Source organism: Sceloporus occidentalis, unplaced genomic scaffold (assembly GCF_023333645.1).
Source record: "Sceloporus occidentalis isolate IW3139 unplaced genomic scaffold, rSceOcc1.0.p SCAF_1, whole genome shotgun sequence".
NCBI classification, from domain to species: domain Eukaryota; kingdom Metazoa; phylum Chordata; class Lepidosauria; order Squamata; family Phrynosomatidae; genus Sceloporus; species Sceloporus occidentalis.
The window spans coordinates 32,161,030-32,188,955 of record NW_028316981.1 but is presented as its reverse complement, the minus strand read 5'-3'; the positions used below and the strand labels follow the sequence as shown (position 1 = coordinate 32,188,955).

At 40.8% G+C, this 27,926-nt stretch overlaps 1 protein-coding gene across 1 annotated transcript in view; it reads left to right on the top strand.

Moving 5' to 3' along the window:
- Positions 1–25,722, top strand: part of LOC149321293 (A disintegrin and metalloproteinase with thrombospondin motifs 9-like) — a 186,200-nt gene extending 160,478 nt beyond the window's left edge. The window contains exons 31-40 of the mRNA XM_089519004.1: positions 2,722–2,892; positions 12,175–12,369; positions 15,859–15,991; positions 17,873–17,967; positions 18,409–18,503; positions 18,605–18,738; positions 20,162–20,253; positions 21,397–21,501; positions 23,147–23,241; positions 25,530–25,722. Of these exons, the coding sequence (XP_089375130.1) occupies positions 2,722–2,892; positions 12,175–12,369; positions 15,859–15,991; positions 17,873–17,967; positions 18,409–18,503; positions 18,605–18,738; positions 20,162–20,253; positions 21,397–21,501; positions 23,147–23,236 (1,110 nt within the window). The 3' untranslated portion in view covers positions 23,237–23,241; positions 25,530–25,722. The remainder of the gene's footprint in view (positions 1–2,721; positions 2,893–12,174; positions 12,370–15,858; positions 15,992–17,872; positions 17,968–18,408; positions 18,504–18,604; positions 18,739–20,161; positions 20,254–21,396; positions 21,502–23,146; positions 23,242–25,529) is intronic.
- The last annotated feature ends 2,204 nt before the right edge of the window (positions 25,723–27,926 follow it).

The window sequence follows — 27,926 nt, the reverse complement described above, 5'->3', positions numbered from 1 at the left end:
GAGAATCTGCGGTCGCCGCATATGGTGGGGGGACCTCAAAAACAGCCGTGGGGTATGGAAAAAAGAGCCGTGTTTGCAATACCGCTCTGATAGTCTTGGAGACAGGGAGGGCTGGGCAGGCAGGGAGAGCTGACCAATCCAAGCAGGCTTTGTATACAATAAGTTTTCCTGCTAAATATCTGCATGTCATAAGCCTTTGAATTAAAATTACCATATTGAAATCAAATCTGATGTTTTTTTAAAAAATTTATTTGGTGTGCATTGGAAGAGGGGTAGTCTTATACGGCGAGTATATCCCAAACTCTATATTTTAACTAGAAAAGTTGGGGGTAGTCTTATATGCCCAGTCGTCTTATACGCCGGAAAATACGGTAATTTACTACAGAATGCATGGGCAAGGCTGTATTGAACAACTAGCAGTAGTTGCATAGTCAGTAATTTTAACAGACTATCAAGTAATAATATAAATTTAGTGTTTGTTTGAAAAAACAGAATCTTAGTGAACTAAGCTAGTTTAACCTGCTTAACTTAGCTACACGTGGCTAAGCTACAGATAGGACACATTTGAGCTGTTCTGAATATTACATCTTATGTCTGACCTTTTGACAAATTATTCTTTTCAACCAATTGTCTGTGAGTTTATTGCATTGACTAAACATCCAGAACATTCTGACATGCTTTGTATTACAACTTCTGCTACCAGGCACAGTAAAATCCCACTGTTTTTCCAATGAAAAACCAAGTTGCAAAAAAATGGCACTGGTTAGAAAAAGCGGAGCTCAGGGAAAACCTGTGCCTCCTTTGGCAAGTTTCACATCTCCTCAAGGAGACACACCTCACATGTAACAATCCTGGTGTAGAGTTGCCAAATATCAGAGCTTGACCCCGAGTCTTCAGTTTTCATGCATCGTCTCCAGGAAGGGAACAAGAGTGCAAATTCTCCAGTTTAGGTGGGCTCAGCTGTTGACAAGTGGAAAGGGCTATGTATAAGTCTCTAGCTCAGCTAGTAGAAGAGCAGCTTGTTATAATTTGAAAGATTTCATTGGTCTGTTGCTGCAATGTACAAAGAATCTCTGGAGGAGCAGGTGCCTGTGTATTTACTAATTAACATCATCTTTTCTTCCTGATAGTTTTGGCGCCAGGACTCACCCTCTACTCTGCATCTGCTGTCTAGATAGCAGCATGTAGAGTTGGATGACAAGTCCTAAGCAATGGTGGCAAATGTGTAACATTTAATGGCATCCCAGGAGCTGTCCCAAGGTCTCAGGGTTTGGTCTGGTATGAAGAGAAAGCCTGGGCAAGCCTGGTTGATGTCTGCCTGTCACAGCTCAGGGAATGCTGTGGGGGGCCTTTGGAAGAGAAAGGGAAAATATGAATCTTGCCAGACAGAAAATAGATACAGGGAGGATGGCATAGAGATAGGAGAAAGCTGTAATAGAAACAGGCCAGCCAGCTGGAGGAAGAACTGAATAGGGGGATTACTCACAACAACAAACTAATATTTGCGGCTGAGCATACATTCAGCAGGTAGCTGACTCTCTGATCATGTACCTTATTCTTAGGCTGTTGGCAGTGATCTCAGTTTGTTTTATTCAATTTGCTTTGGATTTTGGCTTGTGCAATGTACTCCCCCCCCCCCCAAAAAAAAATCCAATGGTTGCTACAAAGGGTAGTAGGAGGAGGAGTGAGATGTGTTTGTGTGTTAATACAGTGGGCCCTTGGTATCTGCTGTGGTTTGGTTCTGTGGATACTAAAAAATATGAATGCTCAATTACCATTAAATACAGTGGCGTGGTACAATGGTGTCCCTTATATAAAATTTGCTTTTTGGAATTTATATCTTTTTGGAACATTTTCAAGCCGTGGAGGGTTGAATCCATGGATAAAGAACCCATGGATACGAAGGGCTGACTGTATGAAGTTGTACAGTACCCATGTATTAGCAACCTTCATCCCTATTAAAGTACACTGGGTAAATGTTTGCTTTACTTATTTGTTTTCACATAGAGAATTTGTCACCTGACTGACTGTAGTTCCATTTTAGGGACTCTCTAAGGTATCTACAGTACAGAATTAATGCAGTTTGACAGCACTTTAATTGCTATGGCCCAATGCTATCCAATTCTGGGATTTTTGTAGTTTTGTGAGATATTTAACCTTCTTTGTCAGAGGGCTCTGGTACCACAACAAACTGCAAATCCCAGAATTCTCAATACCACTTGCTAAAATGGAAATCCCTGGATTCCATAGGAAGATGCCATGGTAATTGAAGTGGGAAATAGTGCTATAATTATGTAGCATGAAAGGGTCCCAAGCCTCTATCCAGTACTGAAGTTTAAACTTTTTATTATTTTATTATTTTTATTATTTGTGGGTTTTTTTTTTATTTTGATGTATTGTTAGGTACTTTTTAACTATCTTTTACTGTTTAATTTTATAGTTGGGAGGGAGGGTTGGGTCGGGTTCTTGTGGGGCTTGTTGTTTTTATTGTTGTATATTGTATTACCCGCCTTGATCCTCAAAGTGGAAGAGGTGGGATATAAATAAATATTTTTTATTATTATTATTATTATTATTATTATTATTAAAATGTAAAAAAGACCTCACAAAAATAAGAAGGGCATCTGTCCCTTCATTTATTTCTTTATTTTTTTCACTAACTGCATTGCTGCTGCCATATGGTCCTCAACTTCTCTCTTTCTTTAATCTTGGTTTTTACAGTGTAGCAAAACTTGTGGCGAAGGGTCCAGATACCGTAAAGTGATATGTGTGGATCAAAATATGCAAGAAGCTGACAGTCTTCATTGTGATCCAAGTGAAAGGCCAGCTGATGTTGAGACCTGCAACTTACCACCCTGTGAATATATTTGGATTACCGGGGATTGGTCAGAGGTAGGTGTGTTGTTTGCCAAGGTCCACAGCCCTGTAGGTGGTTCACTGCTAGTCCCTGGAGCATTTTTCTGCTCTTGCTCTCTCTTCTTGTTTAATTTTCTCTCCAAGCATATAAATAGTGGCAAGATTGAGGCAACAGTGTAGCATATTCCACTTGCCTTTGCAGTTCCCATTTGATTACTATGTGGAATAGGCAGAAGCGATGGGCATTGGGATGCAGCTGACAGAAACCAGATTTTGGGAGAAAGTGACAGGAGAGATGGTGGTGGTGGTGGTTTTGTGGGCAGCCCATAAGTATGGAGGAAGCAATTGCTCAAAGGTAAAATCCAAGCCATATAGACCAAGTAGGCATTCATTTTCACAGTTTTGAAGCTTACAGATAAAGTAATTGAAGAGGGGCCCATCTATTACATTATAATTCCCTGTATGTATCTGCACCCTCTCTCTGAAGAGATCACTTGGCCTTAATGTACTGAAACAGAATAATAACCGAGTTGGATAACACACCAAATAGGTAAGATAACCTTTCTGCACACAGACAAGATTTCAATGGTCTTAGTTCTCAGTAGAGAGCTGCATGGCATAGTCATTTGAGTGTTGTGCTAAAACTCTGTAAACCAGGATTTGATTCCCTGCTTGGCAATGAAACCCATTGGGTGACCTTGGGGAAGTCACATGCTTCCAGCCTCAGGAGAAGGAAATAGCAAACTCCCTCTGAACAAAACGTGGCAAGAAAACCCTATGATAGGTTCACCTTAGGGTCCCCATAAGTCAGAAATGACTTGAAGGCACACAACAACAACAACAACAACAATGTTCTCAGTAGTCTCATCTTGGATGGAAAGGGTAGAAAAAAATTTAGAAGCTGGCTATATTTATATGATTGCAGGTGTTGCTCATAATATTTACACGTTCAGATAGTTTCAGTCAGAGACAGAGCTACAGAGCTTCTCCTTTTAGTGCTAGCAGTATTTTTCCTCTATTCTTAACTTGATTCAAACTAGTATTTGCACTTTATGTTATTGGGAAATGAGAATCAAGAGATTCTATCAGAGATCCATGTTTGACTGGAAATACTTGGCTCCTTGGCTGTGAAAATTATCATAAAACAGACAAGAAAGCATTTGCAGAAATCTAGGTAGCATTACTGGGTGGACTTCATTTCTAGGCCTCTCGGAAACATGAATCTCCTTAACAGTCAAAAGGGCAGTGGAAAAGTCTGGAATGAGGAAGGTCATAAAAAAATAAGGAACAAAATACATGTAGTCCTGTTTTTCTTTTAATTCCTCCTGTTTACTACTGATTTGGTACTGTTTAAATGCTTGCATCAGGTTGTATCTAATGCATCTAGGGATGCCATAACCCGGCTGCAGGCGGGGCAATCCCGCTTTTGGTGGTGCTGGCACGGTTCTGGTCCGGTTTCGTGCCAAAAGCAGGACTGCCCCGCCTGCGGCCAACTCTGCCCCTGCGCGCGCCTTCTTTATGGCTGCGGCTGCTCATGCAGCCGGCTGGCCACCCACTTCTGTGTCTGCCTCCTCCTTCTCCTCTGCCCCCTGCGCGCTCCCTCTGGCCAGCCAGCCACCCGCCTCCGCCTCCTTCTCCAACCTCCTCCTCCCCCGCACGTCCCCCTGGCCTTTCAGGGCCACGCGCAGCCAGCTGGCCACTCACTTCCTCCTCTGCCGCCTCCTCCTCCTCCTCGGCGACACTGGCCCTGGCCGTGCGCTGGCCTCAAATGGGAGCTGGCCCCTTAAGGAGGCAGAGCCTCAGAAGAAGAGGAGGAGGAGGAGCGGAGGAGGACGACTCTGGGCCAGAGGGAGGGCAAAGGGCTCTTGTTGCCAATCTGGTGATTTTCACACCAAAATGGATACTTTTCAGAGCCTTTGGTGTGATTTTGGTGGTTGGTTTTAATGGTAATTTTGAGAGTTGAAATAAGTTCCAATTATTTTTATTCAATTAGGGCTACGTTTTATTGCCATATTAAGATTACAGGAACTTTTCAGGGATTTGGACTGAATATTTGGTGAGATATTTGGGGGGGGGGGGGCGGGAGGGGTTGGTGAGTTTTGGCCAAATGTTTGGGGAATTATCTTCGAGGCTTGTTGGCAACACTCTTTGTCTTTGGCGTGAATTACAAAGCTTCCTCTTTGTAATTCGCAGGAGCAGGAGCAGCAGAAGGGGAGGGTGAATGGCCATTTCAGGTCTCCCTTAGTTTTCATTCTTTTTTTCAGGGCAGGCCTGTTTAAGAGAGTCAGTGTAGTTTGAATGTATTTATTTTTTATTATTTTTGGTTAATTTTTATTATTTAAAATATCCAAGTCTCCCTTATTTTTATTTTATTTTTTTGTTATTTTTAGTCTTAATAATATCCAAGTTTCCTTTATTTTTTATTTTATTTTTTGTTATTTTTAGTCTTAATAATTGCCAAGATTCCCTTGTTTTTTATTTTATTTTTTAACAATGTTTTAACAATGAAAGTGATGATGATGAGGATGGTGATGTTGATATCAATCAGCTTCTGAGGCATGCACTCACTCTTTCTGATGCTGAGATGGTGTGACTTTCCAAAGTGTATTTGGGTGCTTTGAATGCTAACAAGCCTGGCTTGCTTGGGCAATGATAGTGATGATGATGAGGATGGTGATATTGATATCAATCAGCTTCTGAGGCATGCGTGCGCTCTTTCTGAAGGCGAGACAGTGTCACCTTCCAAAATGTATTTTTGGTGTATTTTTTGTGATTTCCCTTGACCAAGTAGACACTTCTGAGAAGTACAGTTGGCACAAGAAACCTGAAACGGCAAATCCACTTCTTGTGAAACCACCTTGACATGTTCAATATGCATAGCCATGTTAAACCATGCTAAGTGTTAAACCCAAAGGTTTTGGTTATGGAATAAGCCTCTGAAGTATGCAAGAGGCCATGTTAAATAAACCATGTTCAATGGTCAAATGTGCTGTTATGCGTGTTTTGGAATGGGAGGAGGGGTGTTTGGCCAGAAAGGGAAGTACATTTCTGCCATCTGTCTAGGAATAATGTCAAAATGTCCTCCGTTTTGATCATGCCTAAGAAACATGCATTTATATTAACATACCATCAAAATTTTTTGCGTGTCCTCCATTTTTAAAAAATGTGTCCTACGTTTGAAAATTTTATCCTACATTTGTACTACATTTGTCCCGGTTTGGAGGTCCTGACTTATGGCAACCCTAAATGCATCCTTATGTGAGTTATTCCTTGCTTAACCTTAGTGCAGGGGCAGGTGGATACAGGTCTGTTCCCACACTCCATGACCAGAATGATTAGGAAGCTACAGCCACATCATTCCCAACTACCAGTTCTTCTATTTGCATAAACTTTATGCTCTGCCAGCACTAAACGAGATCTTGGCTTATGTGTTAGAATCCCACTGAATAGTAGGCCAAAAGCAAGTGTCCACAGATTATATTAAGGCTTGGCATTAAAAATGCAGTGATGGTGCTTTTTTTAACAATGTTGAAGAGATGCAGAGTGCCTTCCCTTTGCCACCAAACAAGTTCAGCCTCTCCCTCTCCACAAGTTAATAACATAAATGGAATTATTCCCTATAAAACATAAGACCATGTTCAGGTCTCTTTCTGAAAATTAAACATGGCCTCTCACTTCTCTGCTATGTCTCTTACAACTAGAGAACACACAATCTCTAAGAATTTCCATACCAGGTTTTCTGAACTCACATCCATCAGTTCTATACAATTCAAACACTCCCTTTTAGCCAGAACTATAAGGCTTATGTCTTGCAAATGGATGTGGGGAATGAAGCTGTGAAGGTGCCAAGCTGTGGTTCTATTGGGACCTAGAGAACATAGGTCCAAGGCCCCAGAGACTGGGGAAGAAGTTTAAACAAGAGCACTAATACGGGGGTAGCCATCAAAATCCTTTTTTCAAAAATGTCTTTATTAGAGCAACTGCTCTTCTGTGGCACAAAGCTGTAGGGACCCATACCTGTCATGTGCATTACCCTACTTACTTCCTCAGGAATTCTGGGAATGATGCTCTTGTACATGACTTTCTAGAACAGGGGTTTTCATCCTTTGATTCTCCAGCTGTTTTGTACTTCCAACTACTATAAAATAATAATAAATAATAAAAGTTTTATTTATATACCGCAGCCTTCCATAGATCAGGGCGGTTTACAACAGTGAAAAATACATAAATCAACAAATCGCGCGCAAACAGTGCATCAAAGAAACAATAAAAGCAATAAAAAGGATAAAACCCCAATTAGCCCTTCCTCATGGCCACGGAAGAGGAGGGAGGCCCTAAAAAGATGTTCATGGGGGGAATGCTTGATGAAATAAGAAGGTCTTTAAATCCTTCTTAAATTGGGCCAGGGAGGTAGTCGAGCGGAGCTCAGCGGGCAGCGTATTCCAGAGGGCCGGGGCGGCGATGGAAAACGTCCGCTTAGTGACGGAAGAAAGCCTAGCCCCTGGCACCTTCAGGAGTTGCTGCCCAGATGTTCTGAGGGTGCGGGACGGAATATATGGGGAGAGGCGGTCCTTCAGGTATCCTGGACCCAAGCCATTTAGGGCTTTATAGGTAATTACCAACGCCTTATATTGAGCTCGGAAGCGAATAGGCAGCCAGTGAAGATCTTTTAAAATCGGTGTTATATGGCTGGTCCTGGGAGCACCAGTGACCAGCCGGGCTGCCATATTCTGCACCAATTGTAGCTTCCGAGTTTGGTATAAGGGTTGCCCCATGTAGAGTACATTGCAAAAATCCAATCTTGAGGTTACCAGAGCATGTACGATCGTTTCAAGGTCCCTCTGGGCCAGGTATGGGCGCAGCTGGCGAATCAGCCGAAGCTGATAACATGTGCTCCTGACCGTCGCGCTCACCTGAGCAGTCAGGTGAAGCGACGAATCCAGAAGCACCCCCAGACTGCGCACGGAGTCCTTCACAGGGAGCGTGACCCCGTTCAGGACAGGTGGAACCACCGCCATTCCTGGACCAGGGGAACCTATCACTAGTACCTCCGTTTTCTCTGGATTCAGCTTGAGTCGGTTTTCCCTCATCCAGCCCATTACTGACTCCAGACAGGCCACGAGAGGAGAGACACCATCCCCAGTCACTGCATCAGTCGGAGACATAGAGAAAATAATTTGGGTGTCATCAGCGTACTGATAACCCCGCGCCCCATGTCTCCGGATGACCTCTCCCAGCGGTTTCATGTAAATGTTAAATAGCATGGGAGACAGAATGGCCCCTTGAGGGACCCCGGTTTTAAGGGGCCTCTCGTCGGAGCATACGTCTCCCAGCTGCACCATCTGGGACCTCCCAGAGAGGTAGGACCGGAACCACTGGAGCGCAGTGCCCCCGATTCCCACCTCCGCTAGGCGCCCCAGAAGGATACCATGGTCTATGGTATCGAAAGCCGCTGAGATGTCCAAGAGCACCAGCAGGGACACGCTTCCCCTGTCGATACCCAGACGGAGATCATCGACCAAGGCGACCATGGCCGTCTCAACCCCGTAACCCGCCCGGAAGCCAGTTTGAAATGGGTCTAGATAATCCGTTTCATCCAAGACCGCCTGAAGTTGGATTGCAACCGCCCTCTCGATCACCTTCCCCAAAAATGGCAGCAGCGAAACTGGCCGATAATTATTATATACCAGGGGGTCGAGGGAGGGCTTTTTCAGAATAGGTTTTACAATGGCCAATTTGAGTTCTGATGGAAATTGGCCCTCCCTCAAAGATGTATTAATAATCCGGCGTAACAACGAAGTTACCGCCGGTCCCCCCTGGGCCGCTAGCCACGAGGGACAGGGATCGAGAGAGCAGGTCGTCTTCCGGACTCTTCCGAGGATCTTGTCCACTTTTTTTTTTTTTTTTTTTTTTTTTTTTTTAGTACAAATAGATTTATTCCAAAAGTTATCTTTTTAAAAGTATATAAAACAACTAAGGTTACAATCAGAAATGAAACACAGACATTTCTAGTCAATGACAGGTTTGCACACAGAATGTTTCGATGAAAGAATGGGACTCAAGTTTCCACCAGCATGGCGAATGATGCTGGATTCTGGGAGGAGAAGTCCAAAACATCTGAAGGTTGAGAACCAGTGGTCTCAAACATCATATCATAGTAATCAGCCTAAACATGTATATAGGTATGTTTTTGAAAAAGAGCAGTGGCAGTTCTTGCTGCTCCCAGTATTGCTACCACACTGCAATCTGGTCAGGGAAAGGCCAACTAATTGGTGCTGCAGGAAGAGAACAAAAGCCTCATTTTTCCTGCTAAAGAGACTGTGAAGTGTGGTGACACCAACTTTAAGTGAAAGTTGGTGTGAAAAGTTTTCATACAAGAAAGGAGGCACCCATTTGTCCCTTTCCTATCACCTAGTAAATTAAGGAGCAGGAGAAAAGAACAACTCCATTTTCCTTTCTTTCTCCCAGGTTTTCTCCATTTCTCTCACTCTTTAATGTAGTGAGAGCAAGCAGCCAGAGCAGTGGGGTGGGATGAGAAACAGCAGTGTAAGCCCCACAGGGCATCTTGCCCAAGGTCCACTCAGGCTTGGCATTGCCACTGAAAGCTGGTATAAACAGAAAGCTTTGAAAAGCCCACAGTCTTCTTATAGCTGCTCATTATAATTACATTCATGCCCATCAAGGTGCCTGTATTTGTTGGCTTTGCCCAAGAGCATTTTTCCCAAAGGTCTCATAAAAGCACAAGATTTCAGGACAGCCTGTCTCCCTGCCACTTCTTCTCTTTCTTTTATATTTCTTTCCTCTTTTCTCTCTCTCTCCACACACCCCAATCTGCATTTTATTCATGGTTAACTGAGAAGTCTGTACTCTAATTTGAGCATATCTGCTTGCAGGTTAAGTCTAATAATAGCAAAGTAACAATTAGCTTCTTGTGTTTTGTATTCCAAATATGTGTCCATAGTTGGCCCTTGTGTGGTCCTGTTGTTCTAAGAAATGAAAAATCAATAAGACCCTGGAGTAGGGGAGAAAAGATTTGAGAAACCAGCTGACAAGTAAAAATAACAATTTGTTCTCATAAATGTGAGGCTTGGATTCATACGTTTTGAACAAATTTGAGCTGGCATTTCTTCCCCACAACAATGAACATACCTGTCAAGAGAAATCAGCTGCTTTCCAATGTCACCAGATCTGAACACAGGGAGAAACAGACCAATCCTGGCTTGTTCCTTCTGCATCCAATGAAGAAACATTTCACACCTGGAAGGAAAACAACAGCACTATTGCTGACCTAGCAGAAAAGGGAAAACTGAGGCGCAGAAGAGAACTAAATCATTAAAAACAGAGGCAATGCATTCATGTTATAGTCCCAAAAATAGGGTTGAGAAAATCTAGCTGGCCATTAGGCATTTGCATGAGCTCATTGATTTTCCCCATGTTCTAAATATAGATTGTTGGAGAAAATGATGTTAATTTGTATGTATTCGAATGGGGGTAGCTGGCAGTATTTCTGCGCTGTAGTTGTTATGTGCCTTCAGGTTAACTGTAGCTTATTATTATTATTGTTATTGTTATTGTTATTTCTTACCTGCCTCTCCCCATGGATCGAGGCAGCAAACAACATTAACATACCACATCAGTTAAAATACACATCAATTTACAAGGACATACATACAGCTTAAAAGGACAAGATATACACATATTAAAACAATCCATCTTTAAAAGTCATCTTTAAAATTCACAATTTAAAAATCATCTGGGTAAGCCTGCCGGAAGAGTCAGGTCTTTCATTCTGTTTTGAATTCAGACAGTGCATTCAGCTGTCATATCTCTTCTGGTTTATGGTAAACCAAGCATAGGGTTTTCTTGGCAAGAGGAAGTTTGTCACTGATGTCCTCTCAGACTTGTCCAAGGTCATCCAGGGTGTTCTGATAGCTGAGTGGGGATTCAGACCCATATTTCCCAGAGCCCTGGTCGAACACTCAATCACTGGCTCCTGTATATTTCTGCACTATTCTCCACAATAATGTTGCCAGGGTCTCCAAAATAAATTATCAAAACAAGGAACAGTTCTGAAACATTTTCTAATTAACTTAAATTAATATTGTCACAAATTTGGGAGTAAAAGAATGGCGTGATAGTGATAAAAGAGAATAAGTGGGAAAGACAGAATAGATAAGAGCTGGTGGCAAGAGAATGTTGGGAAGTCTTTCTGGGGTCCCCATGTGGCCCTCTGGTGCTCCTTGGGCTGTCATGTCCCTTTCCCATTTCTTCTCCCCATTGTTGTTTTTGGCCCTGCTGATCACTGCAATGCTGCCACAACAACCTCTCTGAAATTGAATTCTGTCCTTGGGTTGAAAAATGTTAAGATAAACTAGGTAGATTTGTAAATCAGTATACTGTTCCTTGGCCATTTTACTTCTGTTTGCTGGCCCCGTACCAGAAATGGCACCCTTTCCCAAACAGCAATATCAAAGCCAATATAATAATCTATAGCACATTCTTTTCTTTCAGCCACTGCAGATCAGTCTTACAAACACAGTCATCCTTTGATTTAAGTCCATGAGACACTGCTGTCCACATGAAATGGGGCATTTTTACCAATATGACTTGCTCCTAGCTCTCGGTGCTGAAAAGGGATGTGTATACTGTGGAAGAACATTATCTTTTGCTTTTGACATCACAAACAAATTTTCAACTGCTTATTTCTGCAAACACTTTGTTTCATTTTGGTTTGGCATCCCTTGGAAACATTTCCTGTGAAAGCTTGTTTCCAGATTACAGTCTGCGGTTCATATGCTCCCTGGCTTTAGACCGTAGAGAAAACCCAAGATATCCAAGCCATCTTTAAATTACAATATATCCCCTCACAATCTGAGTGTGTGGTATGAGTAGGTAAGGGTAGCAAAAGTATAATGCAAAGAGAAAGGACTAGATCCCTTTCTCACCCAGTACTTTAGCCAGAGCTTAGAGAAGTTACTTTTTTTGGAATACAGTTTCCAAAAATGACAATTCTGGGAGTTGCAGTCCAAAAAATGAAGACATCAGACTTCATTTATCTGGGTCCTTCCAGATGTATTGGTCCATAGCCCTCATTAGCATTAACTACGATAGAAGTTGTAGGCTAAAAAAATATTTGAATAGACCTGAGAAAAGCTGTAATATACTCACCTGCTCAAAAATTTTCATTGTTGGCAGATAATAAAAGTGTTGGGTGGTGGATATGTTTTAAAAAGTTTATGTTTAAAGATATATTTAAAAAACAAACACACTTAATTTGAGCATCTGTAACCTAATACTTGAATTTCTTTTTTTCTCCAGTGCTCTGTGACATGCGGCAAAGGCTACAAGCAAAGGCTGGTTTCCTGCAGTGAAATTTACACAGGGAAAGATCATTATGAGTATGGTTATCAGAACACAGTCAACTGCCCAGGCACACAACCACCCAATGTGCAATCATGCTATCTAGGCGAGTGCCCAGTTTTGGCATCGTGGAGAGTTGGAAATTGGGGAAGTGTATGTTCCTAATCTTTTTATTAAAACTATTCATTATTAACTTTAATATGTGCCCTACTCTATCCTAAGAATTCAAAGGCCATGATCCAAGATTATGATGGTGGAAGGTAAGGCTCCAGCAACATACTTATAGGAAGTGGCAGAGGGGCACTTTTTCACAACAAGAACAGCTGGGAGATTGTTGACCACAGTTTTGTCTTCCTGGCCACTGATACTGTTGGATCACGAGCAGTAAAAACACCTTGCTACACTCTGCCCACCCTTGTCATAAACAAATAAGATTGTGAAAGAGCTGCGTTCACCACTGTACCTTGCTTTCTTACATTTCTCTTTCTTATCTATAGATTGCCCCACAAACCAGCCCCTCACTTAATTTTCCACCTAGTATTTCCTAATATATTGACCAGTGCCCAGTAATGGCAGCAACATTCTTTGCCTGCGGCAAAGACTTAATCTTACTTGCTCACCAGACACAGAACCTAAGATTTGCCTTTCCCTGCTGTATCTGCATTAACTTCGGGTGGCTTAGAAAATTTTTGCTCACAGCATACAAGTCATACAAACAGTTGCTATAACTGTTCCCATCCATAATGAGGGTCAATGGAAACTTTTAGCAACAAATGAAGGAAGATAAACTGTTGGGACCAAAATTTATTTAGAGCAAAGTGGTCCTTCGTGTGGTCTTTTGTTGCTTGGAGCATTGGAATTTCTGTACTGAAAAAAACCGCTGACATAAATCCTACTTTCAGTGTCACAGACAAATCTGACTTTCCTTTTAACTCAGTTGGAAAGCCTCTGCTGTTTGTGTGGAGTTCAGAAGGATCTAATCTTGCTGTGACCAATTGTTTATATTGCTTGGGTACAAAAATAAAATCCAACCCATATGAACTTCAGAAAATACCTTTTTCTGACAGAACTTGAGTGAATTTCATAATTGTAAAATAGATTTTTGCCTGGCTCCATGCATTATTCAGCATAGTTTTTGTGTTGCTGTTGTTGTACATCTTTATGTGTGGGGTAAAAAGTAAGACCTCTACACTGAAATAGTGGAGCAACCATCTGCAACAATGTTTTGCTTGTAATGCTCCTTCTTTTCTTTAAGTAATTATTACTGCTTTGGATATAGAAGTCACCTTCAGATCTGTGTGCTTCAGAACAAGGGAAGTTTCCATCAGAAAAAAAATGAATTCCTAGTACCCAAACAACTAGGAAGAATGTGCTCTTCCAGCTGTTCATGGATAATAACTCCCCATGTTCCTCTACATTGTCTGATTGGCTTGGACTGTTGGGGGGATTTAGGGACTCAACAGACTGCCCCTAAGGGGTGGCCTGCAGCCCCCCCCCTTAGCACCAGATCGGGGCCACAAAAACTACATGTCGCAGCCCCGATCTCTCCTTTTTGCACCCCAGAAAGGGTGCCATAGCTGCTGGCATGCAGCTTTTCCATGCTTCTTTGTTGCTGCATCATGTAGACATAGTGCAAGAGGAGTGCTGTGACGCTGTGCGCCATGTGGTGCAGCACACGGTGTCATGCCAGCCTGGGGTTGGAGGTGGGGCATGTGTCATGTGAACACCATGCCCCGACTCTGCTCCCAGGCGGGCCTTAATGCCTGGGCTGTACAGCCCCTTACTTTCTAGTAACATCTGGAGTACCTAGGATTCAGATGACAAACATTACGCTGTTTTCCACCTGAATCCTAGGTACTCCAGATGTTGAGTTTTCTCACTGAGAAATGGGGAATAATGTTATGGCTCCACTGGCCAGGATTCTCCAGGGGCAGCCCTGAGTATCATGGTCCTGGAGCCCAAGCGGTTTGGTTGCTGCAGCCTCCCTCAGGAGCAAAGACAGGTGGCTTTCAGGGCAATCTGTCAAGCCCAAGAGCTAGCAAAGTCTGACTGTGCTGGAAGGTGTGTAAACAGTGTAACTCTACTTTTTGAATTTCCCTTAGTCCCTGCTGAGTCTTATCTCCACCTTTCAGGAAAGATCATTAAATTCCCTTCTTATCAACCACAGGAAAATGAGAATTTACTAATCTCCATTAATGTCAACAAAGATTCATCCATCAGATGTGCAATGAGTTCTTATTAGCCTCAAGCCCATTAGAGTTTTATGATCACATTAGGGTTTTACAATAATCTCAACCTCTCTACCATCAGATTCTCGGGCTTGTTTGGTGGGGGGAAAGGAACAAGGCCTTCTTGGTGCCTGCTCCTAGACTTTGGAACTCCCACACCAGGGAAGCCAGGATGGACCCATCCTTGCTGTCCTTCCAGTGACAGGTTAAAATGTTCTTATGTTTCCAGGTCTTTACAAAATGGTGGGGCTGGGGTCTTTATGCTGTGTGGTGCTTGTTTTGAACAGTCTTTTTTTTTTAGGGTCTGCATATAGTTTTTGTTTTTATTCTTTTTAATGCATAATATTTTGATTGTTGTAATATATGATTGTTTAATTGTATGTTTTATACTTTCATTTAACTTTTGTAATGTGTTTAATCTGTATTGTTTTAATATGTTGTTAGCTGCCTTGATTACCATTGTTTGGAGAAAGGCAGGATATAATAATAATAATAACTGGCATGCAAATGAAGATTGCATGAAATATGTATTTCGGTTTCTTCTCTGTATTCTTCTCTGTTTTCTATTTTCTTTGTACACACTGTCTCTCTTAGGCTGCAACTACACTGCAGAAATAATGCAGGTTGACACTACTTTAACTGCCATAGCTCAGTGTTGTGGTACCAGGGCTTACAAAGGAGGGTAAATGTCTCCCAAAACTTCAGTTCCCAGGATTCTGTGGCATTGAGCCATGGCAGTTAAAGTGGTGTCAACCTGGATTATTTCGACAGTGCAAATGAAGTCACATGGGAATCAAAGCACCCAAATTGCATGGATAAACAGGAATTAAATGTGGGAATATCCTGAAAAAGCGGGATTGTTTTCAGATCACATCCCGCAATGTCGCCATTATCCCACATTTAACCCGTGAATAAAGTGGGCAAAACGCGCTGCTTTTTACTTTGGAGATTTTCCCAAAAATAAAAAGTGGCCAAATCCCACACTTTACTTAACAGGTTAAATGCAGGATAATGGTGACATCAGGAGATGTCATCTGAAAACAATCCTACTTTTGTGGGATATTCCTGGATTTAACTCCTGTTTATCAACAGGATTTGGGCGCTTCCCTCCCATGTGATAAACTTCCTAGTCCCTTTGTTTCAGTGTAGGTGGCTTCATACCCAGAACTAGCTGATAACTGCTATTCTGACATAGGCTCCTGACTTTTCATTCTACATAGAATGCTTATTTCCTTAATTTGCAGTCTTCAGTGATTTAAATTTTGCAAAACACACACCAAAAATAGCACTCAGCCTGTAACATCCTAATTGCCATTTATTTCTGTTAAGGTTTAATTATTATTATTATTATTATTATTATTATTATTTTATTAGCCTGATAACCAATTGAATTTTGTTTCCTTTGTTTTTCCAGTGTTCAGTGAGTTGTGGAATTGGGATAATGCACCGGTCAGTTCAATGTCTTACAAACAATGACCAGCCAAGTACTTTGTGCCTTGAAGATCTGAAACCTGAAGAAAGAAGGGCATGCCACAATATTCATGACTGTAAGGAGGACCTTTGCAAATGATTTTAATAATAATATATAAAATAATAATAATAATAACAACAACAACAACAACAACAATAGCATTATAGAATCTTGAAGCTGAAAGGGGCTGCAAGGGACCTCCAGTCCAACCCCCTGCCATGCAGGAATACACAACTACAGCACTCCTGAAAGTTGCCCATCCAACCTCTGTTTAAAGACCTCCAAAGACAGAGAGTTGTTCCCCCCACGAGGCAGTATATTCCATTGTTGAGCAATTCCAGTAAAGGGGAAGGGGATCAGGTCCAGCAGTTCTTCTCTCCCTCTGAGCCTAGACCATGGCAGATGGACTGGAGGGAGGGCTCTCCTTCTTCCTTTAGGCCAGGCCTGATGGACCTGGCAAGCCTTTCTCCCCCTCTGAGGTTTGATGATGTCAGATAGCAAAGGGAGGGCTCATCTTATTCTAGGCCAGCCTGATGGAGCTGGCAGGCCTTTCTCTCCCTCTCAGCTGGATGATATCAGATGGCAGAGAGGGCTTATCTTCTTACTCCATATATGCCTAAAGGAGGGTGCCAGGCATATGTTGGCATTTGCATTCTTTTAACCAAGGTGGGTTTTGATGCTGATAAAGGGAGGAGACAACTTTCAGGGAAGGAAATAATGGTTAAAAATGGAAAGCATAACAAAATATCAGGACATTACCAAAAAGAGAGAAGCAACCCTTGATGGTATTCTCATTTCTTCCCTACCCCTCCATTTTGCCAAGCTGCTTCAAGTTTCTATGCCAGAGTGATGCATCACAAAGCTATTCATGTTCTCAAATAATGTTTAAAAGAAGTTTAAATGTGTAAATGGCACAAAATTATGCAGACACAGGAAAGTGAGAGGTACATGAGTAGGACAAAGCTTGGAAAATTTCATTATTATTTTTTTTACTGCAACTTCCAGTATCTCCCAGATAGGCTTTAGCCTCTCCCCATGATACTGCAGGCCTTATCCAGCATGGATTATGGACTCTCTGTAACTATTCTACACTAAGAAAGAAGATTCACATTTTCTAGCTGAAATTCATTTGAATAGGAAGGGGACACCTTCCTTTCAGCTCTTTCCCCTGACAGAGTCTTTCTTGCCTCCCTAATATCCCTTTCCCCAATTAACTTCAGAAACACTAGCTCCAGTAGTTCAGAAAGCTTTATTCAGAAAACTAAAATTGTTCACAACATAACAATATTGTCAGGACTGAGGCATTTCTGGTTACAGAGTATATTAAAAGCACATAGCAGTTCAAACATTTTCATGCACTCATCTTCCTCTTCCAACCAAAACATTCCTTTTTCCAGGATTGCCCCTCCTTGCTCCATACCAAGTATTCCCATCAAATTGACCTTGACAGTTTAAAGCACATACTTCCTTTATTCACATCTGTTTATGTGCTAACTTCAAGAAATATAAGCATTCATTTCACCCAGCATCACCATTTGTGCAGCATAACCCATCATCCAGCATTACCAGGCATATTTCAAATAAATATCCATCAAACATGGCAGCACCTATGATCCTGACAAGCTTCCTATTTAACTTCCTGTTTTTCTGAAGATGGCAAAGAGAGAGACACATACTCTAACACATTCTAACTATGCAATTTGCTAAAGTATATTTTTACCTTTAGAATTATTGAGGAATTGAGTGACTTAGGAGAAATTGCTAGGAAATTCCAGCAAATCATTAACTTAATGAGTTAATTCCTAGTCAATCAAGTAGTTTTAAGTACTTTGAAGACATCAAATTATATATTTTAATGAAAGAATTAGGGAGTTGCAATGTGGAATTTTGATTTTTAAAAAAAATGTTGCTGGTTCCTTCTTGTGCTACTTAATTGTTCTTCTTTTTTTAATTTTAGGTGAATTACCAACAAACTGCAAAGAAGTAAAACGGCTCAAAGTCATCAGTGAGGATGGAGAATATTACCTTAATGTTAAAGGAAGGCTCTTAAAGGTTTGTTTCATAAAACTCTCAAATAGCATTTAACTATGGTCAGATAACTGTAAATATTTGCATATCTACTATGCATTTCCATAAAATGTCTGCCATGGTGTTCTTGTTTATTCCATCTTCTGAGCATTAGACACAGGATATTCCACATTATGCAATGTCGTCATTATAAATTCCTAGTTCAGTCTTTGATTTCTAGCCTTTGGAGGGGAAAAGTGAAAGTTCTCTGTACGTCTGTGAGAGAGAGATTATTCCTTGAGTTTTAATTATGTGCTTGCACCATTGACATCCATTTGTATTCTTTATTTTTTTTCCAAAAATCATAAATCATAATTTTTTTTCTTTGTGACTTCTGCCTTTGTATTTTCCATCTTTTGATTTCTTAGTCATATACTTAGCAGAGTGTGTTAGATGTTTGATAGAATTGTGGTGTATTTCCTTCAGATATATTGTGCTGGCATGGAATCTGACAGACCAAAAGAGTATGTGACTCTAGTGAAGGGCGAAGCAGAGAATTTCTCAGAAGTCTACAGCTACAGGTAAGAACGCACGCCGCTCCATATTTGATGTTACTCTGTTTTCTGTTCCTGGTGTTATTATTTGTTGTCATGAGTAGAAAAAGGGCTTTCTTTTGATTCAGATTACATAACCCAACTGAATGTCCATACAATGGAAGCAGAAGAGAAGATTGCCAGTGTAGGAAAGATTACACAGCAGCTGGCTTTACTACCTTCAGCAAAGTAAGGCTGGACCTGAATGCTATGCAAATAATAAGTGAGTAACAACAAGCCTTTTACCATATGAATACTTTTTGGTGCACGGGTGGGAAGGGGGCTACAGTTTTAAAATGGAGTAATTAGCAAGTGATGTCTTTGCATTGGCTGGATTAAAAAAATTATGGTACACTAACTTGAACTTGAAAACTACAGTACAGTGGGCCCTCCACATTCACTGGGGTTAGAGGCACAGGACCCCTGTGAAAGCGGGAAAACTGAAAATAAAAAACCACTTTTTTTTTAACCTGGAAAAAAAATCTCTCTAGGAATCTCTAGGTCCTCCAGCACAACTCTGTGTTCAACATCTGCCAGAAATTGACCATAGAATCACACTAGAGGACCTATAAATGCTTACAGAAGTGTTTTCTCTAGACATCTTTAGGTCCTCCAGTGCAACTCTGTGGCCAACATCCAGCAGAGTCGCACTGGAGGACCTAGAAATAATATATTAATCAAGTCCCTGAATAATCAAATCTGCAAAAGTCAAAGCTGCAAATGTGGAGGGCTGACTGTAGTTTTTCTTTAGGTAAGTTACAAAAAGGAACAAGAACGCTTGTTTGCTGGTGTTTGCTCCACATTCTTTCACCCTACTGCACATTGAGCTTGTGGTATTTCTTCAGGAAAGGTTTATTTCTCCCTTCACAGTTCAAATGCAATAGAACATTATACCACAAACATGCCCCTGCAAATCCTGTTTCCCATGTCACCCCATTTTGTCCAATGGTACAATAATACATTCTTCAAGTAAAAGGTATGTGGTCTCCCCACAGCTTCTTTTTAGATTCAAGCTCCACTGGAAAGCAGAAGAGACATGCAGCAACAACGTGTGGCATGTTTCACCCTTTAGCTTATATTTGTTTCAGCCAGAGTTCAGTCTAGAGACTGTTCCTCTTGAAATACTGCCGAGAGGTGGTAGTGGGATTTGAGTTAAGCCAAACAGAATTAGGCTGCAGATCTTTACACAGCATAGGGCCAATCCAAAGCCTGTTTATACCATCCCCAAACCAATTTGAAAAGAAGCACACTTCTGCTCTACTTCCAAAAAAATCCTAATATTTCAAACATGATGCAAAACATAATGGAAAAAAATAGAAGCTAGATCTGAGGTGAAGTGAGAGAAATATCAGCAAAAATACTCTTGAGCATGTTTCTTCTGTAAAAATAATAGGAGTGGGGGACTAACAGGTTAGTCCCTTGTATATTTAAGAGGTGTCTAATCGTAAAGGTTTCCCACCAAATCATCTCTCACTTTTAATATACACATATATCTAAACATCATTCTGAATTGCACACTTAATTGTCAGCCTTATTATTCAGAGAGCCCCTCAGTGGGTCTATATAATTAATGTATAAAGGTGGGTGGGCTACATTAAAAATAATACATTTTTTTTAATTTCATTTTTCTTCCTGCTGTTTCACAGCAACTGATATACAGTTTGCACAGACACATGATGGACGACCTGTTCCTTTTGCCACTGCTGGGGATTGTTACAGTGCAGCAAAGTGCCCACAGGTATCTCAACAATAATGTTTCCCAAACCATGGATCCATTGTTACAGTCCAGCATTACATGTGTTTTTTCTTGATCAAAAGCAGTCATACTCTGACTACTGTTGTAGTCTGCCCTTCCCAATCTAATGCTTCCTTTTTTCAGCATTATATGTGCATTCTCCTCTAACAACAATAGTCAGGCAATTTTTTAATGTAACTCATATTCTTCAAAAGCATTCTCAGAGCAGTAAACAAAACAATCAATTTTTAAAAACAGTCATCTGACATCACTTTTGAGAAACAGGAGACTATTCAAAGGAGGTTCTTATAAATTAGAGCCATCAGAATAAAATATATAATTTTAAAATTCAGGGAAAATAAAAAGACGTTCTTTTTTTCTCTGGAATATCAAAAAGTTGTTGCCAGGTAAGCCTCTGGGGGAAAGGAATTCTAAATGCAGTGGATGAGCAAAGAGCCAGGGCTAGCTGGTCATTTTGCATGATTAAGAGACTCAGTGGAGAGGCTGTAAAACAGTTTAAGGAATTGGGTAATTACAAGTGGTAGCAAGTAGTCCTTGAGCTACACTGATCTTACGTCCTTATGTTTTCAGATTCAGAGAGCAGCGGATGAGAGACCCATTCTTTTAATATATGAAATTAAATTAGAATGATTGAAGTTCTATTTAACAACAAAAAGTTAGGAAGGAAGAAAATCTGTCTCTTCAGCTGGTCAAATGTGAAAAAGAGCTGGTTAGTTTTCTCTGAGCACCTGCAGAACATGAAACACAGGACATTGTTAGGCAAAGGACAAGAATGCCCTCAGCTGGCAGTCTACTGCAAAGCAGCTTTTCTCCAGAAAACTGGAAATGAGAAGAAATACTTAATCTCACTCCTGCTGTGATTTGTACAGTATGTGCTAATCGCTATGAGGGTTTGGAACAATCGAAAACATTGCCGGGGAGATCTTGTTAGAATAATGACTCTGTGCCTTCTTGTTACACAGGGGCTTGCAGCAACAGAGAATAACATTTTTCAGAATCAGGTTTTCTTTCATTTTGTGTGTGTGTGTGAGAGAGAGTGTGTGTATTTTATTGTTCAGCAATCATTTTAGAAAACATTTATAATGCATCTATTTTTCTTTTCCTTTCCTTTCATTTCTTTTCAAGGGTCGCTTTAGCATCAGCCTCTCTGGAACTGGTCTATCAGTAACACAAGCATCAAAATGGCTTTCCCAGGGGAATTATGCTGTTTCAGAAATTATAAAATCACCAGTAAGGAAAACTTTGCAATGTGCATTCCAAACACTGAAAATTACTTATTTCTTGCCACACAGCTAACTGTGCCACCTCCTGTCTTGTAGGGGAGGAGGAGAAATCAACCAACCTCTTGAAATCGAATGTAAGGCATATGAAGTGCAAAGCATAGTCTATAATGGGTGGATTTGGAGAAACAGATTGGAGTAAATTCAACTTGATCTGTATTATTGCAATTAATTAGTGGGTCTGCTTAACCGTGAAGCTAAAAACACTGAGCACAGTGGTGCAGACACTTCTTTAATTAGTTGTCTGAGTCCTCAGGAAGTGTGCAGTTGGGAGCCTGCTCTAACAGTGCTACTGAGCATAATAAAATACTAAGGAGATTACTTCTTCAAGGGCCTCTGGTTCTTGAGCTTAAAGTGAGCCTCCCTCTCTCCTATCTTGATTCTGCATGGGTCCAGGCACTTGCAGGCACACTGTAAGTCTTTTCTTCAACATAGTTGGGCTAGATGCAGTTGTATATAATACATGGGTAGTACCTCTCAGCCTCCAAATGCCGTAAAATTTTTAAAAACCAGATTGGAGTAGAAGTCAATGTTTTAAATACATATTTACCCTTACAGTGTCCACTGTCTTAAGCAAGGTTTAAGAACTGTAACCATCTTGAGATATCTGGGAAGCTGAGGCAGCAAATATAGGGTGAAGGGCAAGGTAAAAGACTTCCACAGAAAGAAACATCATAGAGCATCTTGTTAGAGCAAGGACATTCTCAATGAATAATCTTGTTCTTGAACCTTGGTTCTCAGAGCCCCTTTGAATATACCAAAGCAATGTATATAAAAATTGGACCTGATTTTTACTGTGCCACATACTAGAATTCATACTTAAGTCCAGGTGTATACATAAGGTATCATGCATAAGTCTAGGTGTATTCCGTACCAAAATATAAACAGTACAGAGTATCTGTGTACTTACTTTGCAGTGATTAGTTTGCTGCACCAGGCAGAACACCTCAAACCACAGACCTTTTGGCAAGCTTGATCTGCTGACAATTTTAGCTGTCACCATTGAAAATAAAGAAGCCAGGACAGTGAAAAATAAAAGCCATTTTAGACTCAATCTTAAAATGGACAGTGCAGAAGAAAACTATTACTGGTAAATCTAAAGTAGCTGAAAAGAATCAGTGGTGAGCACAAAAGAGCAAGAATGAAAACAGACCTCCCCGAAGGTGCGGCTTGCCACCATGCCTTTGAATGCCGGTTCAAGGCCACAGCAACCGCAGGTCACTACCCTGATCTGTTTTTCTGGGGCAAAAATAAGTGGCAAAATGCCACTTTGGGGAGGGGGAGAAAAGCCAGCTTTTTGCCAGCACAAAAAGGAGCTGCTGTTTGCCACTTCTTTTTCAGCTGGCAAAAAGGCTGATGGGGGCTGCTGCATTTGGTTGCTGAGGCCTCAATCCAGCTTTGTCAGGGGCAGTCTGTTTCACCCCTTACTCAGAAGTACATTCCATTGTGTTTAATAGGACTTCTTCCTTAGTCATTGTGTAGTATTGCACCTCATTACCACACCATAATGTTGCTCAGATATAAATGTATATATTTGTTGTGAAAGAGTGCATTTACTGTCTTCTGAATAATTTCTTTCTTTCTTTAACTTATAGGATGGTACCAAAGTAATAGGGAAATGTGGTGGTTACTGTGGAAAATGTACGCCATCATCTGGAACTGGCCTCGATGTCCAAGTGTTTTAGCAATGGTAAGTTCTGATTGGTGGATTTTACTAGTATAAAAGCACTGAAGTATCAGTAAAGGGGGAAAAACTGATTATCAGAAATATATTTAGTTATAATTAAGTCCCATTCATTTAAATGAAACTTCATTCCAGGTAAGCAGGCTTTGGATCACAACTTCGCAGCCTAAAACTATAGTGCACCGAGCCAGCAATTTGGCTGGTGCAGTTGAATCTAATGAGCTCAGTTATAGCACAGAGGCATAACTGGCTAGAGCCCCAACCTTATTGCAGTTGGACAACAGCCACCAAAATTTTAATACTATCCATGCAGAGGAAAAAATGTAATTTATTCAGTATTGTGGCAACTGGAATAAAAAAGGATGCTGAAGCTGGAAAGATTTTTCCTCAAAAGAAAAAAAAATCTGGCACACCACCCCTTTGGGTGGCTTCTTGCATTAGCTGTATTGTAGCATTTCCACTGCTAATGTAACTGCTAATATCTGAAAGACGCATCTGTCCTCTCCCTCAGTCAGTCTTCCCATGTTATAAAATCTTCTCAGGAGGTTTTCCTCAAAGTACTTTTCCTACATGTTGGCCATCATCCTATTAATAACGTATGTTCACCTTATGCTCGGATATGGATCTGTTTGGGTGTAGCGGAGATTGGTATTTTCTTCCTTCCTCCACAATGTCCAAAGCCTTGATTTGCCATTATGCTGCTGTAGTCCCCCACCCACCCTGGCTATCCTATTGCTTGGTGGAGAGTAGAGAGGATCACTGATGCTCCTATATGTCTGCATAGCCAGACACAAAGCAAAGATATCATCCACTAAGACCTCTGGAACAACTCTTGGCAGAAGATGTTTTATGTTTGTGACTAGCTATAGAGAAATAGAAGATGTTCATACCAGTGCTTTACTGCTGGTAAAACGCCAGTGAAACATTTAGGAAGCGCATGTGTGTGAAAGCCTGACATGCTTCCTAAATGTCAGAGAATCATCCCCTTGTCTCCAGCATCTCTGAATCTTTCGGGGAGCAGTCATGCAATTTTTCCACTCATGGGAAATGACTGCTCCCCAAATTATTCATGGATGTTGGAGGAGAGGGGACAATTCCCTGACGTTTAGAAAGTGTGTCAGGCTTTCACACACACATGCTTCCTAAATGTTTTACAAATGTTTTACCAGTGCTTACCCCACAGTAAATGCTGGCATGAAAATCTTCATAGCTTGAGGTTTCTTCTATCTGCTACCCACACTGTCTACCAGCAAAGGAAAAGCTGTGGAGGCAAATAGATTATCACAGTGCAATGCTGAGTCCTGGGTGGTGGTAACAGAGGAGCCATAGCAGACTTCCACATGCAAAACTGTTATTTTTGCTGGACCATGTAGAATCTCAGCCATTATATGTCAACAAGAAAAAGAACCTGCTCTCTTATGGTGCCCTATTTGTGGAACTCTTCTCTCCACAGAACTGTCACTAGCAACTACTTTGTTGTCTTTTGGGACTAAGTTAAAACTCTTTTTCTCCTGCTGTCTCAGCATATTAGTGTTCAGTTTATGTTTGATTATGTTTTATTGTCTGTTTGGACTCTATTATCTTGTTTTTATTGGATTTTGGATTATATGACCGTTAGGTTTCTTTCCCATGTATCTTTGTATGAATGACAGCTTTAATATCTTTTAATAAATAACAAAAAAGAATGAAAGTGATAAGTGGAGGAGGATCTGCTTTGTATAAATCTATAAAATATAACAGTTGTTGTCACTGTTATTTAGCTGCCATAGAAGCAGTGGCTGAAGTCCTTTCACATGAAAGTCTTTGGACTGCATCATGGACACAACACAAATGTCCCATACCAATTGGAAGTGTGTTCACATAGAAGTTATGTGTGATGGCAACCATCCCACAATTTTGGTTGTTCCAGACTACGACACCCAGATTACGGGAACAGTAGATAATTCCTTGAGCATACCAAATGGTACAGTGTGAATCCATGTAGGATTCCTTTCAAAGCATACACAGCCAAAGGGAAATGCCTTAGATATAATGTCATGATAGAAGGACTTAGACTTGAGGATATTACTATTCCAGTACAAAGTTTTTTTTAAAAAAAAGGGGGGGGGAGGATTGCCATAGATTAATATGTATAAGGAAGAAGGAGGAATCAGTGCTCTTTTGTATCCTGTGCCCATTCCTTGATGCATAGGTGGCTGCCCCTATAAACGGATGAAGTGTGCCTGTTCCTTTTTAACTTATCAGTGCCACTGAAACTTGAGATGAGAATTCTGCATTATGTTTTTAATTCCCAGGAGTTCTGAATGCCGGGAGCTGAAGCAAGACAGATGAAGGATAACGAAGCAATACCTCTGGCCTTCCACTTTTGTACTTCTTCCTCTTTGTGTGTATCTGAATATGTGGATGGGATGCATGCGTGTCTGTGCTTGTTTGCATGTCTGTGTGTGTGCGTGCGTGCGTGCGTGCATGTGTCATGTATATTCTTAATGTTGTAAAATATAATATTTATGTCTGGAATTATTTATTTTTGATTTAATATTTTTGTACGTAAAATGTTTATATTAAGGCTGCTTATCCTGTGTTTTTTATTATAATTTTTTTAAATCCTGCAGTCACACCACTGCATTTTACGTACTCTACATTATATGTAGCATTATGACAAAAGTGATACTTTTATTGTCACTATACTCAATTGTTTACCTTTGATCAGTAACTTTTCTTCATTGTTACAGGCTGCACTGATCTTTGTAAGGTGCTAAATGGTTTTCATTAGGTATTTTTGGCATTTTAGAACTTTTTTTTAAAAAAAGGGGGAGAGAGAATATGATGATGATTTTTAAAATGTGCAAGTCCATCAGTGTTATGCAGGGACTCAGTGAAAACACACTACAATGACATGGCTTTATCAAATAGTTGTGAATTAGGGTTTGATTGTTTTTGTTTTGTTTTTATTTGTTTTGTTTTGTTTTGTTTTTTTAAAAAGGGAAACAACCTCTTTTGGCCAGTGTATTAACAAGCACTGGCTTGGTGCTAGTGTGATAATATTTATTCAAATACTTTAGTTGTTACAAGCTAAATCCTGTGTCACATTACACAGCAATGGAAGATGAATAAATTTGGGTAAATTGAGAGCACAGCCAAATATTAGCCAAGGTTTTGCACTGGACAGCAGGACATAAAGTTCTACTCATGCAGAAGTATGGCCTGTCCCCCTCTCACCTTCCATAGTCGTCACCTTCCTGCCACAAGGCTCCTGTCATCTGAAAACTCCCGGGTGTCCCCAGAGTCCATAGCTTTGTAGTTGTTGTATGGCCAGCTATAAGAGCATAGCTGGTCCTTCCACCACCCTGTCAATGTGTGCCACTACATGGCTGTATCAGGGTGCCACTGGAGTAAGGTGAGTTTTGAGGGGGCAGAGGGAACTTTGTATGAGGGACGTATGGAAGTCTTCCCTTTTCAGTGGCCAAAAACAAAGCAAAACTGACTCGTGCTAGCAGAGTATGTCACTAACAGGATCTCAGCCCTCAAATGTAGAACAGTGATTTTTTTAAAAAACTGTATTCAAGGGAATCTTAGTGTTCTTCAGAAGTTCATGCATAAATTTATTCCCCCAAAGAAAATATCATGGCGTAGCAGTAGGGTTCATTAATCTTGTGATTCCATAAGTTTATTGTCTGCAGTTAAGAATATGTTCCAAAAACTCTCTGTAAGACACAGGGGGTCCGAAAGAAGAAAGTCTGAAAACCACTGGTTTTAAGGGTCAAGAACACTGTGACTGGAGGTTGCCAATCAGTGCTAGATTTAACTCCTCACTTTGTTGTAACTGAAACTGATTCAGAGGGGGAAAAATCATAGTTTTATTTATTTATTTACTTAGGCCTAATAAACAAATGTATTTCCTGAAAATTATATTAATTTCATAGCATGCCTTCATTTCATCCATAATAGCAGCCCTGCAGGGTAGCTGTGCCAGTCTGTTGCAGCAGAAATAGCAGGAGTACATGAAGGACTAGCCAGCTTTACTTGGCATAGGCTTTCATGGGGTCCAGCTCTCTTAATTCAATGCAAATGTTATGCCTTTTGGAATTATTGCTTCACTACCCAGAATGAGGCAGGAACCACATGTTCTTCCATTCTTGCTGAAGACTCCAAACCCCCTTGTGCTATGTTATTCTTTCTAGCCAAGCCCATGAATCAGATTTGGAAAGATTAGCACCTCAGAAAAGAAAATGTACCAAGCACACACAGAGAGACTGAATAATGTGTTAATTTACAGTACAGATTAACAGAAGAATAAACTAGTAACCCATAGCTAACTATTGAGTTGTCTGTGGACTGATCCTGCATCTCCCAAGAGATAAATAATACAGCACTCATTCTCTGGTCAGTACAGAGAGGAAATCCATTTCATTTGGGACTTACTCAAGCCCAGTATCCAAATTTTTGAGTGGGATGGTTGCCAGCTACTGTGAAACTGCTGCCTGCAGTACCAGAGTCCCAAAAGCTTAATGAATATGGATGGACTACTCCATTCTGCTGCTCCACAAATTTCATTTAGTGATGCATTAACTGAAAATGCCATAGTAGCAGCAATCAATCTAGCTGAATGCACCAGGATTTTACATCGCCACTTTAACTTTTTAGACTCCTACATTGGAAACATACAGCTCCTTAGCTATCTTGCCAAAGTA